The 17,997-nt window shown below is 45.5% G+C and overlaps 1 protein-coding gene across 2 annotated transcripts; it reads right to left on the minus strand.

The window, feature by feature from the left end:
• Window positions 1-1,457: 1,457 nt before the first annotated feature.
• Window positions 1,458-13,050, minus strand: LSM14B (LSM family member 14B). Of its 2 annotated transcripts, none has more exons than XM_082292664.1 (10): window positions 12,880-13,050; window positions 8,649-8,812; window positions 8,163-8,298; window positions 7,589-7,705; window positions 5,637-5,807; window positions 5,448-5,525; window positions 4,292-4,453; window positions 3,967-4,120; window positions 3,109-3,288; window positions 1,458-2,760 (listed from the first exon to the last, which is right to left on the minus strand). In XM_082292664.1, exons 1-9 carry the CDS (start codon window positions 12,998-13,000, stop codon window positions 3,117-3,119), a joined length of 1,275 nt encoding a protein of 424 aa, XP_082148790.1. In that variant the 5' UTR covers window positions 13,001-13,050; the 3' UTR covers window positions 1,458-2,760; window positions 3,109-3,116. The 2 variants fall into 2 exon arrangements, with proteins under 2 accessions (XP_082148790.1, XP_082148789.1); XM_082292663.1 differs by having other exon boundaries at window positions 5,448-5,528.
• Between the last annotated feature and the right edge of the window lie 4,947 nt (window positions 13,051-17,997).

The following is a 17,997-nucleotide window of genomic DNA, read 5'->3' on the forward strand; positions in this document are numbered from 1 at the left end:
TTGAAGCTCTTATCCAGTTTCTCCTTTTGTATTTGGCCTTGCACACTTCCTTTCTACCCCTGACCCCAGGAGTTGTTTTTAGCTGTTTCCTCATTTCAGAGTAGCCTCAGGGCTCTCCCATATTTCCAATTCCCAGTAGTTGGAGCATTAGGAACAGGTGCCCCTTTATTGTAAAAGTTTCCCCATTTGTATCCACCAAGTGGGCGGAATGAAATCTGCCCTTGCAAGCAGCTCTTCAGTCTGCTCTTGCACAGTCAGAGAGGGTGGGACAGGGTCAGGGCAGGACCAGGGTGGCAGCGGCACAGCAAGGACTGAATGTGGCCCAGGAGCCCCTGCCCAGGACACCTCAGCCCCGAGGGCCACAGGGTGAGGATGCTCCAGACATGCAGCAGAGACAAAGTTGCAGCAGAGCTCACACAGTCTGGGCTTTCACACAGTCCAGAGCTGTTTACATGGAAATGGTGCCCAGCAAGGTGTGGGCAGAGGATCCCATGGGTGTCAAGGACAGGGAAGCAGCAGCACTGCTGCTGCTCAGGGACACATTAGACCACATGAGTCAGAGGAAGCATGATCCTGGAATACTGGGTTGTTTAATTTATGAGCCCTTGGACTGGAATGTTGAAAGCAAAAAAGTTGCACTTGGTTCCCTGCTCAAGTCACTACAACTGTTCCCACACACTGGGAATTTTCCATGGGGAAGCTGACACAGCTGCAGCTGAGAGCCCCCCAGTGCTCCTGGGGAAGGAGAGCTCATAGGTAACAAGCCCTAGGGCTGAGCCACAGCCACCAGTCCCCCCCTCCTCTGCTCCCAGACAGCAGGAGCCAGGCTCAGCACTCAGCTCAGGACGTGGAACACAGCCATGGGACACAAACTTCAGCAGTATTAAGGAACAGGGGTGTTCTTACATACCTGGCATCTGAAGCTTTACTGTGGAAACAAGGGCATTGCTCCCATTCAACTAGAAAGGCACAGTTACACCTGAGTAATGGTGATTACACAGGAGCAGTGAGGATTTCTTACCCATGCTCTGCCAGGGCAGTTCAATTCCATCTCCACACTTGGAGCCACAGCACCAGGAGGGAAAGTAGAGGCAGAGCAGCCCTGAGTGAGCCCTTTCAGCACACCCCAGCTCACAGGTGTGAGCCAGGTCCTGCAGCAGCAGCACTGGCCCCTGACAGGCTCCTGGGGAGCCCCACCAGCCCAGGGAGTCCCTCTGCGAGGCTGGGGTACATAACCCTCATTAGGCTGAGTCCCAGCACAGGAACCAGGGCAACAATGTGCAGTGCTTGGATTTGGGTGTTTCAGCCCTTTTCCAATACTGTGTGTAACACTTCCAGGTTTGCCAGAGCTCTGCAGCCTGGTTTTCTCTGGCTTGGATGGGAGCCCTGCAAGGACAGGTGCCAGAGGAGTTGTAGGGAGTGATGTTATGGAGCTGTGTACAGAACAGAGGTGGAGGGAAACACTAAACATTTACATGTTTATTATAATTACAATTTACATTACTCCAAAGAGCAGCCCCACTGCTATGTTCTAATTCTCAGCAATAGTCCTACAAAAATAAATCCAAGCTTTTACAGTAACCTAGGTCAATGCATAACTAAAAAAAAACTTGAGCTATGTAAGGGGTTCAGTCATCAAGGTGCTTTTTCAACAAAATTCCCTACCAACCAAAAACAGGACACATGCCTATAGCAATTTAACCCACTTATTTCATGCAAACAAAGGTAACCCCTCCCTCCCAGCCCTCTCCCCACATACAGATTTTTAAAAACAAAAGAAAAACAACTAAACTATTTACAGTATGGGGGTATAGAGGAAAGAAATTAAACATGCCCAGCTGTTAAGCTTCATTATATGGTCTCCCATCCCTAGTTGAATGAAAACATTCCAAAGTTCCACCACAGTCTACTAGAGTACAGAGAACTGTTTGCATTTGGTGCTGCCTCTGGCGAGGTACAAACCGAGGGCAAACAAGCCAGAGCTTCAGGTCTCCTTCCCAGACAGTCACTACTGCCCAAAGCTCTGCACCTGAGTGGGGACATTCACTGCTCCCACCCCACACGGTGTCCCCACACTCCAGCCAGGAGCCCCAAGCCTGAGGCACTCCCAGCACCCTGCAGCTCGAGGCAGAGCCACGGTCCTGTGGTACCTCCAGCCCAGCACCAGCCCACAAACAGCTGTACAGTCAGAAACACTACTACATGATCAACACTCCAGTATTCCCAAGTGACAATATACACAACTCCTCAGCACCAGGAATCCATTTCTCCAGATACCAAGTGCTACTTCACACCTGCTGCCAAGATCCGTGAGACCAGCAGCACCAAAGGATCCATTTGGTTACTCAGAACAAACAAATTATAGCTGGTTTATTTCAAGTGAGCTTTGGTTCCATGTTAAAACAGCATGATTTCTCTTCTCCAGGGTTCAGAAAAGGAGTCTGACTTTGAGCTTAGACTATAGCAGCCTTGAGAGACCCAGAAAGAAGAACCATGTAAGTTAGTCTGCACTTGAAAAACACAAACAAAAAAGAAAAGACACCCTGAAGAAGGTACCCCTGAACACATTCCCTCTTCCAAAAAATATTCCAGCGGACAGTGGCTGGTCCAAAGTAAGTCCAAAATATAAGCAGTAGTACATGAAATTCTGTCACTTGAGCTGAGACAGTAAACAATATGAACCATTTTCCCACATTAGTGCAGCAGTTGGTTGTTTTCTTTCTATATACAGTTTCATCCTCTCAGGAAAGATGTTTGAACCTATGCAGAAAAAAGGTAGAATTAGATTTGATATTATGGGGTTCTTCTCCCAAGAAGAAGAAAAATAGCAAAGCTCACACCTCTGTATCAGCTAGAAACCAAGAGCTGTTTGCTTGAGCTGAGCCTTTTCTCAGACAGGTGAGCCCAAGAAATCAACAGAACAATCGGCATGTTAAACACCATGTTAAACCACTCCTATCTCCTTCTACCTTAGAAGTATCAGATCCAATAAGGAACAATTCTTGATAATCCATGAGACTGGAGAGCAAAACAGGCTGCACAGACAGTTCAGGCAAGGAGTAAGAGACAAGCCTGGCTCAGAGTATTTACTCTTGCTAGAGCACTTGCCTCTGAAGTTACACTCTGCCAGTACCAGCTCTGTGAGTGGTTTGGTTTCTCCTCGCTGCTCCACTCCCCCTTCCACCTCGAAATCCACCTCGAAAGCTGCGGCCACGAAGGAACCGTCCAGACACTCCAAATGTCTCTGTATTGAGCTTCCTTTCCTCAGCCCACGTGGTGCGCCTGGAACTGAACAAGGCTGAGGTCAGGTGGAACACAAACACTAAAGAGCCACTAGCTCACTTAGACAGAAATCCTCAATCCCCTGATTTTGTTGTGCTGCACTGCAACAAGAACCAGCTGCAGTGTTATGTGCTCTAACCCAACCCCTCTGCAGCCACAGAGCCAAGGGAATCCCCATGCTGACACTAAAGGGATGTCTCATTTCTCCAGGCACTTGATAACATCAGTGCTGGCAGTGAAAGATGAAGCTTTCCCTTCATATTCCCAACATTTAACCTAATGCATTTCCACAGCCAGAGCTGACCTCTCTGCCCCAACTCCAGGCTTAGCTCACTCCTGAGTGCCAGCTGCACCTTCAGCACAGCATGACCCTGATGCCTCCTCTCCCACAAGCAGATAAGGAATTTGTTTAAAATCAATGGGTTCAAAGTCAGTACTGGGAAACAGAAATGGAAACTCCTCTATCATAGTTTAGGCAAGTGTATCATATCAGCTGAAATGCTTTTTGTTTGATCCCACTGCATGAAGCTTGGTTCACATCACTTGTGAGCCATCAAATGCATGGCAATACTCCCTGTCTGAAGTCTATTCTAAAATTTTTAAATAATTAAACCATGTAACATTATGTCTGAAATTTTATGCCTAAAATTCCATTTTAAAACCAAGCTTTTAGAAAACACTCACCTAGATTTCAGTTCTGAAGAAATGTTGTCAAAGAAAGACTTGGATTTATCATAATAGCAGTTGGGCCCCAGCAGGTCCTCCTCTGCATTACCATCATTGTTTTGGGTTGCTACTCCAGGGTCCCCTTTTTCTTCCCCCGTCTCTGCTTTGTCATCTGAAGATAATGAAATGTATTACACCTCCTTGAGGCACACACTGCAGAGCCATCTGTTTTCTTGCTTCCTCAAACAAGATTTGAGATGAAATCATGCAGTTTCTCAGAACAAGTTTGTCTATGCAGTGTTTACTACTAGCTCAGCAATTCATATTTAATGAAGGCACAAACCTTTAAAGTTTAGTTTCTTCTTGAATTCTTTATCAAGTTCCTCTCTGTTGAATTGTGCATTTGCACTTTCAAAGTCAAAGTCACCTTCAAACTTTATTGTATTTTCCTTCACAGTAGTTGGTCTGTTTTGTCCTCTAGAACGGTTTCTGGTTCTCCTGTTTCCTGAAAGCAGGAGAGTTTAAACACTTGGTAACGCACAGGGAGGTTACATGACTTGCTCAAGACCAGAGGAAACCAGGGATAGAACTCAGGAGTTTCTGGCTTCCAGTCCTGTGGTTAGGCCACACCTCTTTGAAAGCAACTTCTGATTTTGGCTGTAGAAGACACATTACAGCAACACTTTAACTTTCTGAGCAGCATTCCTGGATGTCAGTCTTACCACTAAGACAGAGGGCACCCAACTTTCCTTCCAGTGTGCAGAGGGGAAGTCAGAACAAGCACTACAGCAAGAAAAGCTGAGGGAGGTGGGGAATATTATCTTTCCTGTCTGCTCTTCACCTGCAAACACAGCACTGTAATTAGCCTAAAACCTGTCATGATAGCAAAGAGGAGTCTCAGAAAATCCAGCAAAAGACTCATCTACCCACAAAGGGAGCTTATACTTTGTCTAGTTTCTGGTTTCCAACTGAGATGCTATCCACTCCTTTTTGGAAAAGCTATAACCCCTTGCGACACACTAATTAATTTTAAGACCTGAGAGTCTGAAATGTTGTTTTCTGTCTTTTCTCAATTTACTTGTGCAGAAACCTCTTTGAATTTCACTTTCTTCTGACCCATGCTTATACTGCCACTTTGAAATAAGAATTCTGCTCTATGGAGATGAGTGTTCCATAGTTCCCCTCTTATAAAATCCCTGGAAAGTCTTAAACAGGCTGCCTCTCCCAGTAAAAATACTTGAGGTTTCAGAGAAATCCAGTTGCTGCTGCCAAGTCACAGCACTGATTTTTATAACATACCTTCAAGTTTCTAGAAAAGGCGCTAGAACTCTGTCCCTGGAATGTTCTGAACTTCTGCGACTCCAGAAGCTGTTTTGTTTGGGAAGCATCTCTGGATGCCCAAAGCTTTCTATCAATCTTCTGTCAGATAATCCTTCACTGAAGTTAACACCACTTGCCTTCACAGGCTGATGCGACTGTTTAGCGTCAGCTTAACCTACCCGATCTTCTCCTTTGAGGTCTTCTGTTTTCATCATTCACCTGTCCTTGGGTTTGCACAGGTGCTGCCTGAACTGTATCTACTGAACAAGAAGGATAAACTTTAAAGGAGCACAAGAACAACCCCCAGCCAGCTGTCTTGCTGGAAGGATGCTCAGGCCAGCACTAGGGCTGAAGTGGTGTGTACATACCGCTCGCCTTGCTGTTGGCCTGTGGGACCTGCCGGGCACTGCGTGGAATCCCCGGTGTCACCTTCACTGGGGGCAGCTTTTGGGAATTCATGCTGTCAACTGGGCCAGTCTGAACAGCCTGCTCTACCATGGGGCTTTTGCGGACTGGGTGAACAGAAGGAAAGCCAGCACCTGGAAAAAATCCCAATGACTAAGTGTCTCTTGGAAAATGCGCCAATGCCATTCAAACCCTGCCCACTTCTAGGGAGAAACCATTTGGTCAAGAATGATTCAAATCCTTGAGTGTGCATCATTACAGGCTAAGTTTAAGTGGCACCAGGTAAGGCTCCACTGCCATACAAGTCACGGCTCTCACATCCAGAGCCTCAGTATCAGCAAATATACCCATTTGTTTCTTAAATCAAGTTAGACAAACATTAAACAACCAATCCAGGTCAGTCTCTCAGACAGTTTATACCAAAATCTAATTTCTATGTTATGCAGTATTTTACTTTACACAATAACTTTAAATCTGAAACAAAAATTCACCATTTTGAAACTGTTCAAGAAAGTTTCCCCACTTTGTCAAAAAGGTTTTGCAGTAAAAGCTTAAGAACCTCAGCTATATCCCCTTTTGTAAGCTGCTTTTAGAAGTCCTTCAACTTCATTGCTTATTGTTAGAGCTTTCAGACAAAGAAAACCTGAAACCAGACCAGGATCTCAAAGTTACCCTTTTAAATTCCTTCTTGGTCAAGGCCAAAGTGTTACCAAGACTTCTGTTGCTCTTCCATCCAGGCTTATTTATTCACACTACAAAACATGTAAATACTTTTCATGGTTTGGTATACCTTACACCAATTATATTAAAAAGTGACAGTCTTCAGTACTCAGAAGAAACACTGCATTCTAGATTTTATTAGAAGGTTTGGAGTACTACAGGTTTATGTAGTTATGCATAAGAACTGCTTGGAAGCGAACTTTAACTGAATATATTAAAAGAGCAAGAAAAGTGAAAAGCTGAAGAGTTCACACAAACCAAGCCACTGACACTTCTGGGTCACCCAAGTCCACATGAGATATACCCAGTAGGTTACATCATGCAGGTTCCCAGTTAATGTACACCTGGAAAACTTGCAAGGAAGACAGACATATCCTAAGGATTATTGAGTAGGACAAAGCTGATGTGCAAGTTTAACATGAGAAAGTTTCAAAGTTTAGCCAGAATATGGAGAAACTATGTACAGATAGATGGCCAAAAGCAGAAAGTAAGTAAAAAGCTTCATGCCAACACAAGCATACATGCTTAAGCTAAAAACAGATGAAACTAATTATCATGTTTAAATGCAGGCTGCAACCGGTCTCCCTGATCTGAGGATGGTCAGCCTGGTATCTCAACCTCCTTTAAAGGTTTTACACATAGAAGCAAGCACCCAGAACTGTGTTATTTCTGCTACCCAGGACTCAGGAATTGCTTACTGTTAGTCATGCTTTACTAGCTGGGAGTCTGGAAAAGGTACAATGCCCCATCATGCATGAAGAAATCTACCCTGATGTTTCCTTGATTACAGAAATTACTCCCAAATTTTTGATCAGCCTACAAGGCCACCCACAATTTAAGCAGTGTGGTTTTCTTTCCAAGAAAGGCTGACTAATTCCTCACCCATACCCTATGGTGACACATGTTCCTGGACACGATGCAGCACATTAGCATCTCTAAACTTTATCCTTCTCCTGATACTTACACAAGAGGATCCACTGTTCTGGACTTTTCTCCTGTCTCTCTAATTGATACTTCTAGGACAGGAAGAATCATACTTCATGTAATGAAAGGCAAAAAACCAGCTGAGAACAACCTAGTTCTACTGGCATTACCCATATGAACACTATCATTCTAGGAGGGATTAACAAGAACAGAGTGTTTGCAAGTGCCATGCAGTTCTTCCAAATATTTGGAGTCCTCAAACTGCTGTTACCCTTGGAAGAGAGCTGATGGGGCTCTGAAGACATGTCAGGCTCTGAAACAGGTTGTGGAGACGGAGAAGAACTAGGGCTGGAAGCAGCTGCTGATGCTGGAGGGCTTACCAATTTCTCTAAAGAGATAGAGGGAAGAAGAGAGAGCAGAGATACATGGATAAGATACAAGGTAGTGAAACATCTGAAGGACTTGGAAAGAGGTACAAGATTCTCTAGAAAAGCATTAGAGCAGTTTATTTATACTCCTCTCTGGGAATACAAGTTCTTTTTTACATGTGATGTAAGGTGTGCTAGGTTAAAAATGAACTGGCCTCAACTGTCAGGTATTCCCATTAACTTCAGAAAGAAACTTCAGCTATTTAGTTTGTTTCTTTCATGTGCGTGTGTGCACGTGCAAGCGAAACACAGGCCTCCTTGTAGTAAAATCATTGCACAGAGTTGTTAGCTACTTATTCACTGCTCCTTGCAGCCTCACACTTGGCAAGGAGTTTGGTATTAGTTACTGTTATTTGGTTTCACAGCAGCTGCATACAAGACCATACCTTTATTCTAGCAAGTAAAGTTCATACTTACCTAAACCTAAGGAAGCTGCATACTGCTGGCTAAGCAAAGAGCTGGCAGCAAGCTGGCTGTAAGGTGGCATACCTCTAAATGGGCTGTAAGGCACATGTGGCTGAAAGGATGATGTAGAGGCAGAGCCCAGTGAAGACTGTAACAAGACAAAGTACATTTCCATTTACAGTGTCCAGAAGTCAACTTGTTTTGGCAGTGATTCTTTACTTCACGTACGGCATCACTAAAGCTTAAGTAAATTCTGTGAGGGGTTAGTTTACCTCTTTATGTTTCCTGCATTCTCAGCTAGCTCTGGCTTTTGTTGACTGAATTCTTTAATGCTGCTGCTACTTTAAGCATTACAACAAAATTCAGGATGCTTCAAATAATCTGAAGATTCCCGGAGACACTGACTTGCCTTCATTTTTACAAGTTTTTTATCAAAATGCAGTCCTTCAACGCCAGTGTTTTATCTCAGCTTTTTATCAACACTTCAGGCTAACTTACTTGGACAATGGCAGGATCTTGTGGCAGAGTATGCTGAGCTTTTGGAGGTTCACAAACAGTGATGTCTTTGATGTCACTTCCTCGAAAAATAATGTACTCATAGATTTCTTCTCTGGGAGGAGCCGGTCTGTCTGTGGGCCGGTCCTCGGTCCCGAAGGATCGCACTGGAGCATGGAAACGGTGACATTAGTGCAGTATTGCCATTGCAGCATTGTGCAAGTGCAGATTTATGCAATTAAAAAGTACTCCCTCAACACTTGCCATTTGTAACAACAACAACAACGGCTACTTCCAGAACCCTCAATCTCCTTCTCACACACATCTGTTCCCTCAAATGCCAACTTTTTCAGCAGCCTGTATAAACAGTTTTGTTTACATCAAGCTGTGAAGGTAAAGACCATAGACCAGCTGGAGTGAAGAATCCTACTCCAAACCCGAGGACTTCCCCACAGTGCTGTACTCTCCTTCCCTCCCCAGCAGCTGTCCCATGCAGGCATTCAGCTCCAGACAACTGCACCAGACCACAGGAGAGGCCCCTGAAGCAGCAGGGGGAAATCTTAGAGGACTTTAGAGCTCAAATCTGCACCTTTGGTTTCATATGTTTATTATGCAGATAGAGGTAGTTTTATCAATGATGAAAACTTCCTATTAAAATTCCCTCTCTACTCCAATGTCACTGGTTTTATGATTAATGTGAATACAAAGCAAGCCATTAGCGATAAATCTAAGATCTCAGTGCTTAGGAGGCTTTACTGAGTGCCAGCTCCCAGGACACTGGAACAGGCACTAACCAGCAATGTAACACATTAGAGTGGGAACAAAAAAGACTTCAGCTGACTGTGGCAGCTACCAGGTAGAAGCATAAATTAATTTGAGCCATTAAGGAAGAAGAGGTCAGACTGGATTGTTGGCACAGGAAAACAGCACAGTTACATCACACACTGACAGGTGAAAGCTTGAAATTTCAGCTGCAAGTTCCAGAAGCTCCAAGTTCACTACTCTGGCTGCTTTCTGTCTTTGAGAGACACTCCCAGTTCAGATGAGCACCAGCATATACTGGCTTGATGCACATTTTCTGCCAATGGAAAAATTCTGTACTGGAGTTCCCTCAATTGTTTCTAACAGGCTATCGTAGAAGTACTGAAACACCTCCACCAGAACATGCCACTCTTCCTGTCACACAGATGAGGGGGGCACCACAGCTTCTCAGGAAAAAGAGCACCAAAAGTGGATGCACTGAACCCCCGTGCTGAGCATCCCTGGCACATCATGCTGCTTCTAACTTACAAGGAGTGTTGATAGTTGTAGCCAGGGATACTCAAGGGTCCTGTTCCAGGATGAACAGCTGTATGCAGGTAGCTCACCTCACCAGGCAGCACTTAGTGCTGCAAATGGTCTTCATCCCTGCTAATACACAGGTGAGCTCCCAAGGAGCAGGTGAATGCCAGAATGTCCCTATCACACTGCTCAGCACCTCAGCTTACACCTAACGGGAAGGGGATCCTTACTGGTACAAGAACAAGCTGTCAGTCACTTCCTTTCAATGGCCATCTTCCATGAGTTCCTAGGGTAAATAACCTCTCCAAGTTATTTTAGATCTCCAGCTGCTGTTTGATCATATTACAGCTGTAACCCAGTCAACCAGAAGCAGATTATAAACTGAAAGCAATGCTTGTGGCCTTTTGGACATGAACTGTACCACTGATCTCTCTGCTCAAAATGAGATTATTACAGCTCACGGTAAGATGTACTAAAGGTATCCAGGGGCTACTGCAGGATCCCACAGCTAACTTGGAAAGCACCATAATCAGCCCATCAACTTCCACATGGACAAACACATGACCTGCAAAGCCCAAAGATGCCCAGGCAGCCTCTCAGTTGGCTGGTCCCAAGGCTTCTAACAAAAACAGGAAAGGCATGTCCTTGTGTAGACAAAACAGGGCTGTAGGAGTTGAGCTTGCCTGTCCCTGCACCTGAGGTGTTTAACTGTTTCTGGCACAGCACAAAGTACAGCTTTAAGTTCCTGTGGAGGTGGGAAGGGCTGACTCCCATGGAGTTAGTGACTATTGCTCACAGATGAACAGGAAATCAATCCCACACCACTGCAGCTCCTGGTTTACAACACAGTTCCAACTCGTGTAGGGCTGTTGAGCTTAAGCTCTGCATTGGGCAGGAAGCACAGCAAGAGTGACTGCGTGACTGGAAAGCAGAGCTTACATGGATATTTCTTGCTGAAAAACTCCAATTTCTTCAGACTTCAACAGAAGAGGAGTAAGTTTCTGGCCTTCACTGCTGACAGGACACTAGTGGGCTTAAACTTCCTTTGTTTGCAATTTAAGCTTAGCCTCTAACAAGAAAGACAACGTTCTTCTAGTGATTAATTAAGCCCATGGAATCTCCAGCATTTAAGATACTGTGCACATATTGAGGTTTAACAAATATAAATCAGTTGAAGTTAGCCTGGCTTCAAGTGAGAAGCTGAACCAGATTTCTTCCTGAGGTCTCTCTCAAATTTTTTCTTTATGAATGATAGAAGTAAAGAGAATGGCACCTGCATTGCACCTGGAAGTGTTTAAACAGTGGCATCCAGGCTTTAACAACAATTTACCTGAAGTCTGGACAACTTCAATAGCACGTCAGTAATTCATAGCCCTTCAAATGCCTCAGAGATAAAGTGTTTCAAACCACTGACACCACACACAGGGTTGATACTGCTGCAACTGACTTCAACATTGTTGCTACATTTGTAATTCTGACACTAATTTTGCTATAAAGTCTCTAAAGTTAAAAACCCCTCTGAGCTACAATGAAAAGCAGGGTTTGTCCTGTAAAGTTAATAGAGGAGCTATTGGTAGGGAAAAATGTATTCTCCATCTACTGTAACAACTACTTCTTAGGCATTCCAGTTCATCAAAACTGAACACTGAGAGACCAATAAATACAAGAACTGCCAGAAATCTTATCCAGAGCATATACTTACATCATAAAGCACTTCAATCACACGTGCCTTTGAAACACACCACTTCAGCTTTGAAGTAGCAAGTGCTATGAGTAAGGCAGAGCTATGCAAGGAACCATTCCTGCTTGCTGCTGGGTCAAGGTGAAGACCTTCCTGCAGCTACAGGAAAGGAACTGCATCCTTCCAGCAACCTCTCAAGTACTTTGAGCCAAGTACTAACACAAACAGCTTCATTCGTACATTTAAATAGACGGCTACATTCCTAGAGAAAAAGTGAATTTGAGAAAACTCGCGTTTTTAACTTCAGAAAACACTCTAATATGTGTCAAATAATGTCCAGCATCATATAAACATCATTATACTGGGTAAACACCGTGGCACAAGCTGCCTTGAGGGTAGTTGTGCATCTAGCAAGTCAGTGCCTCCTGCCAGCAAACAGTCTTTCAAAACAAAAGGTGTTTGTTTTGTGGACAACCCCGATAGCTGGCTGCAGGCAATGAAGAACGTGTGAACTTCCCACAACAAGGAAGGACAAAACTCAGGGAAAGAAAACACCGATGAGTATTAGCTGAAGTAGCCAAGCTGGACTTGAAAAGCAGAACAGAAATAAGATCATGTTTGAGGGACTAAACGAGACAGGACAGGTTTTACTGAGGTGAAATACAGGAGTTCCCAGCACAGGTGACAACTAAACCCAAATGACACGGTTTCAAACATAATGATCAGTATTTCCACAAGGAAACAAAACGCAAAGCCTCGCTGAGGAGCCAGCAAGGTCGGCGAGCCAGACCTGCGTGCAGGTGCCCCAGCAGCGCTCTGTGCAGCAGCTCCCACCCTCCTCACCTGAGGAGAGCCCAGTTATCCATCACGGAAGAAACAAAGACACAGCAACAGCACTGTTTTCCTCAGCGCCGGCCTGGGGCCCTACTCGAGCCGACACACAGCCGGGCAAAGGCAACCGAACCACGCACAGCGATGCCGAGGCGTCACCTCCCTGCTTTTGACAATGGCAAGAGGAGCCAGCGCTGCCGGCAGCACTTCTCCCCAGGAACTCTCCGGGAGAGCCGAGGGCTGCTCAGCATCCCGGGCCCTGCCCGCCCCTGTCAATGCTGACTCACGGAGAGCAGCAGCGCTCGGGACCCGGGGCTCCAGCCCCGCGGGTCGGGCGGGCCCCGGGCGCGCTCATTGTTCACGGCAAGGCGGCCCCCGCCGCGTCCCCTCAGCCGGCGCCGGCCTAGGCCCGCCCGCGCCCCCCACAGGGCCCCGCCTCACCCTTGGCCAGCGCCACGGTGGAGTTCTCGGTGTCGATGGTATAGAGAATGCCCTCATAGCGGATCTGCGCCTTGGAAATCAGGCTTATCTTGCTGCCGATGTAGGGGGTCCCCGAGCTCATGGCGGCGGCGGAGCCGGGGGAGGGAGGCGGGGGGGGCGTCCCAGAGCCGCGCGGAGCCGCCGCACCGCCCACGCGCACTGCGGAGCCGGGACCCCGCCGCGCGCGCCTTATATAGGGCGGAGGGAGACGGGCCGCGGGGGGGGCGGAGGGGGCGTGATGCGATGGCCGCGCATGCGCCGCGCGCTATTGACCAGACGGGAGAGACGGGGTCAGACTGGGAGGGGCGGAGGGGGAGCACCCGGGGCCCGCGTCACGTGACCAACGCGAGCGAGGGTGCCACGTGCGCCGCGGGGCGGGGCGGAGCCGGGGCGGGGCGGGGCGGGAGCGCGCGCGCTTCGCTTCCCGCGCTGCCGCGGCTGAGGGGAGCGCGCGGGGGGGGGGCTGAGGGCAGCTCTGCGATGCCGAGCCTGTGCCGCTGCCCCTTGTGTGGCACTGCTCCTCGCCCGGGTGGCACTGCCCGTGTGTCACTGCTCCTCACTCGTGTGTCATTGCCCCTGGCGCCTGTGGCAGAGCTGCTGTCACACAGCGCGGCGAGAAAGGGATCATCGCCTTCCCGTCAGAGAACAGCCATGGCTGCCTCTGCCGGAGCCCCTTCACCCTGCGGTGCCGCGGTTGGTGCTGGCAGAACCGCGGGTGCCCGGTGGGCCGTGCCGTGTGCGGGTTCCCCCGCGCCTTTGTTCGGCTAGCCCGGCGCGGGTCAGCCCGGCGCGGTCACCCCGTGCTAGGCCGCAGCTGGAGGATGGGACCGCTCCGTGCGGCGTCTCCCGGGAGCTCCCCCGCTCCCCAGCCATCTGCGGGTCAATGAGAGACAACCGGCAGCATCTGGCAGACATGGCCACAGGAGGTGAAATCACTCACCAGCGAGAGGGTGGACGGGGATCAGGCAGGGCAGTTACATTCAGGGCAGCGGGTCAGAGTGCACAGATCTCACTAATTTGTGTGACGCAAATGAATAAGATTCAAGCCCAGCAGCCGGGGACAATACAGCGGGAGCCATTGTCTGAGTGCAGGGAGGTTCGCTGGAGCTGCAGGCGCCCATGCCTTGGTTGCATGTCTTCCATCTGTGATACAACAGCGACACGGGAGAACGCAGTCCACAGGTTTATCCCCGTGTCAGGACGCCCTGCGTCCTTGCACACCATGGCTCGGAGAGCTGTTCTCCCAATGCCCCAAGCTGTCTGCCCTGTGACCTTAAGTATTTTATGGTGTTACTCTTCATGCTGTTTATACAGCCTGAGGAGCAGCTCTCCCTGCCTGAACAGGGCAGATGCTTCCTTTCCACTCGTACAGGCACATGTACGTGGTCTTTTCCTTGTTAAATTGTTCTAGCATAGAGTTCCTAAAAATATAAAGAAAATAAAAATATTAATTGGAAAAGCAGTAATTTTGAATAAGAAAGTCAGTCCTTAAAGTCAGCCCTTTTAGATTTTTAGTTCAGCCTTAAGTATAACTTACAGAAGGAAAGCAGAGATTCCTTTTTTACTGCAGTAAACAGTGCCCTTTAGCGGGCAAATTGCTGGTTAGAAACTTCCCTGATGAAAAAAGTCCTCTAGTTCCTCTGTACGAGGAGTGTCTAGTTTAGCTATGTGAAAAAGTTCAAATGGAGAAAAAATAGGGAAAGAAATAATAGAAAAGATAGAAAAAATGTGGCTGCTCAGTTTGGGGCAGCTACAAAAAATTATTTATAATGAAAAAAATTATGTCAGTAGTGCAACCAAGGTAGAGAAACAGTACTCCCTCTTTTGGTTTAGATCCTCCAACTCCACAGTATGTTTAACTTGGTATTTCTTATTTCCACTCTTAAAATATTCTTTAGAAACAGTAAATGGGTCTTCAGGTTTTGCAGTTCAATTCATTTTTCTCTTTAGGCAAACCACAATGTCACCAGTTCATAAGCACCTGTAGTTCCAGTACTTTGTTGTTTTTGTTTTGTTTTTTTTTTTTTTTTTTTTGAATACCAGGAAAGAAAGAGACAGTTACAGGTACCAATACAGTGATGTGGAGCCTGCAGGAAGGCTAATTAAAGCAGTGTGGAAAAAGAAAACTACACCAAGATGGCATGACCTATACACTGGTAAGGAGAGCTATGCAAACATAGAGAATTTTAGTTATAATCACCATGGCCATAAATCAGCCAGTTTCTGGAAGATACTCTTATTGTAATGAATTTCCTCAATGTCTTGTGTTTGACAACAGTCAGAGATAACAAGTGATCAGCAAGAAGAAATATGATACCTGACATTTTAAGTGGCCTGTTAGTATTATTTATTCTGCTAAAAAATACAGTACTTCATCCACTAAGTGTTGAAAGGGGAAGGAAAGAGCATCTTTCACTGTGTAAATTCATGACAAGTGTGCTATCCCGGGCATCCCTCATATGAATTTGGCTTCATATGAAGAAGCTGACTGCAGTTCATCACAGCACTAGGAAGAAACCTGGCAGAGAGGGCCTCGTGAGCACAGCAGACACAGGATTCACATAACAGTCATTTGGACTACAGGTAACTGTGCTCTATGGAGAGTGGAGGTAGGGCACAGTCAGACCATGTAACTGCATAGCTAATTCATTTACAGGAAAACCTGTGTTGCCAGAACTCAGGAGACACCCGTGGCAGCTGGAAGGTAACTAGAGGCATTTGGGAGGTTCACCACCCATATATGTAAGCACATTTCATAGCAGGTAAAAGAGAAATCTGTGACTTACAGCAGTGATGACAATTTATGGGGTGTGTGATGGTGAGAGAGAACTTGTGTAGTGGATGATGGCCACATCCACAGAAAGGTAAGCTGAATTGACTCAGGTGAGTTCTGGCAGAGTTAATGACAGACCAGCAGTTGGCAGAACACCTGTAACAAGCTCCAGCTACTGGAAGAAGGGAGTCAGGCATTGGCTGCTGAAAGCATCACCTCTTGCACGTGGGGACAGTGGGATGCGTTGGCAGTAGGTGGCAAAAAAAGAGGAAAGAAAAGAAACAATCATGGAAAAATGGAGGAAGTGAAAATGGAACAGAGGTTTGAATTTGGGTGTGGCAAACAAAATAAATGATACAAAGGAAGGCAGAAATGTTTGAGCCCTAGAGGAAGATATGTTAGAGCAGTAGTTTCAAAATAAGATTATGGTAGCTGCAGGGAAGGAGGGGAAAGTCACCAAGTACAGAACACAGTTCTGTAGAGGTGTGGGAAATGGGCAGTAGAAAAGAGACCAGGAATGAAGGAGGAACTAGAACAGGATGGAGAAACAGAAAAGATTCTGGAAAGATGAGAAGGAAAAAAATGATCCATCCTTGTAAGGGCTTTTATTCTACACAAAGAAAAGCTGATGAAGTAGAATAAAGCATGTAAATTCAATGAATGAAACTAAAATAAAGGGAAGAGAGAGGGATGGAGAATGGAATAAGGATAATGAAAAATGGAAATATTAGTAAGTAGAAAAAATGGGAGACTTAGTAACCTGTATTTAGATAATGTGGGCTTTGTACAATTACTTTCTCAATTTCCCACAGTCTAAGAAAAGGAGATACAATGATGTATGGAGGAAATAGTGTTTCCTTACATTAGTTTGTCTTACATCTCAGGAAAAGGGGTTTCTCTTCTGAAAAAAAAAATCCATCAAAACAATAAGTGTTTTCTTTTTTATTTCAGAAATAAGTACAGAGACTGTAATACCTGTAATGCTGTTCTGTCTGCTCTCCCCTTTTTCTCTTTCTCTTTTTCTCAGTTTTGAGTCTGTGCCTCAGGCATTTTAATTTTGACATCTTTCATTCCGCCCCCATATATCAAATTTAAAGTCAGTTTAACTCCTGGTTTTAAATGAAATATTTTATAAAATGTCATAGTTTTAGGCTTATGGGGGGTTGGCTCTCTTAATTAGTGCCTCAACTGTGTACTCAGTGGCACTGGCATAAATTTGCATTTTTCCATTGCACTTCTCAGCAATCCATTACACAGTCAAGACAAAATATATTTTACCAGTGAGGAGGAGATGACAGAGAGATTAAACTTCTTATTCAGACCCACAGAGTTTGTGAGCATGAAAGTAAACCACACTTTGGGCACTGTTTATTTGAATGCTTCAACTGTATGAAATACAAACATAAGAGGAAGAAATGCTCACGTGAGTTTGGCTGAAAACAAACTTATTTTGTACAGATACACAGTGTTTATAATGTATGGTGTCAGTATCTGAGATAAGGAATTACCTATAAAGATTAAAAAAGCAGCATTTTTTATTACTTACTAGAATTTACAGGCTCTTAATCTACACTTTAACCAGCTTTATTGTAAATATACTCATGTTAGAATGATGCATTTTTATTTTCTTGTTCCATGAATACATTCAATCCCACTTTTCATGCTGTAGTCTGTTATTCTTTTCCCTGAAAAATCGACCACTTTCTAAAGGGAAATGCAGTTCCTTGCTATAATGCAAAATGATAATTTCTTTTGTACTTGTGAAAATCCAGTGGTAAAATTACAAAAACATGCTGGAGAATTTTTCTGTTTGTGTAGCGCTTCCATGTGGAAGATTCAAATTACCAGTCTGACTTCCAAATTCTTCAGTTTTTTAAGGTATATCAATATATCTGCTTTAATGGGGGGATAAGCCAACAGTGCTGTTCTGACCTGTCCAGTCTTTGCTGTTTATACGCCATGAATCTACTTAAAAGTTGTGCTTGATTGCCTGAATCTATCGAGGTTAGAAGTCACTTTTGATGCAACAGAGTAAGGAGGGAACACACATTTCTTGTTTTTATAAAACTGAATCTTGGACATGGATAACATCTTTTTTTAGAAGGAACACAAACTGCTATTCCAGCCTTTCCACATGCACACCACCAGTGTCTACCTTATCGAAATGAGACTAAAACCCACACTCAGTACTAGACATAGGACTGAGAACACAACCCAAAATCCTGCCTGCTCTTGCAGTTCACTTCATCACTGAAGTATTGGGGAATGGAGCAGTTAAGGAAGTGCAGGTTCCTTTTATACTGAGG

This window comes from Coloeus monedula (genome assembly GCF_965178545.1).
Source record: "Coloeus monedula genome assembly, chromosome: 17".
Taxonomy (NCBI): Eukaryota; Metazoa; Chordata; class Aves; order Passeriformes; family Corvidae; genus Coloeus; species Coloeus monedula.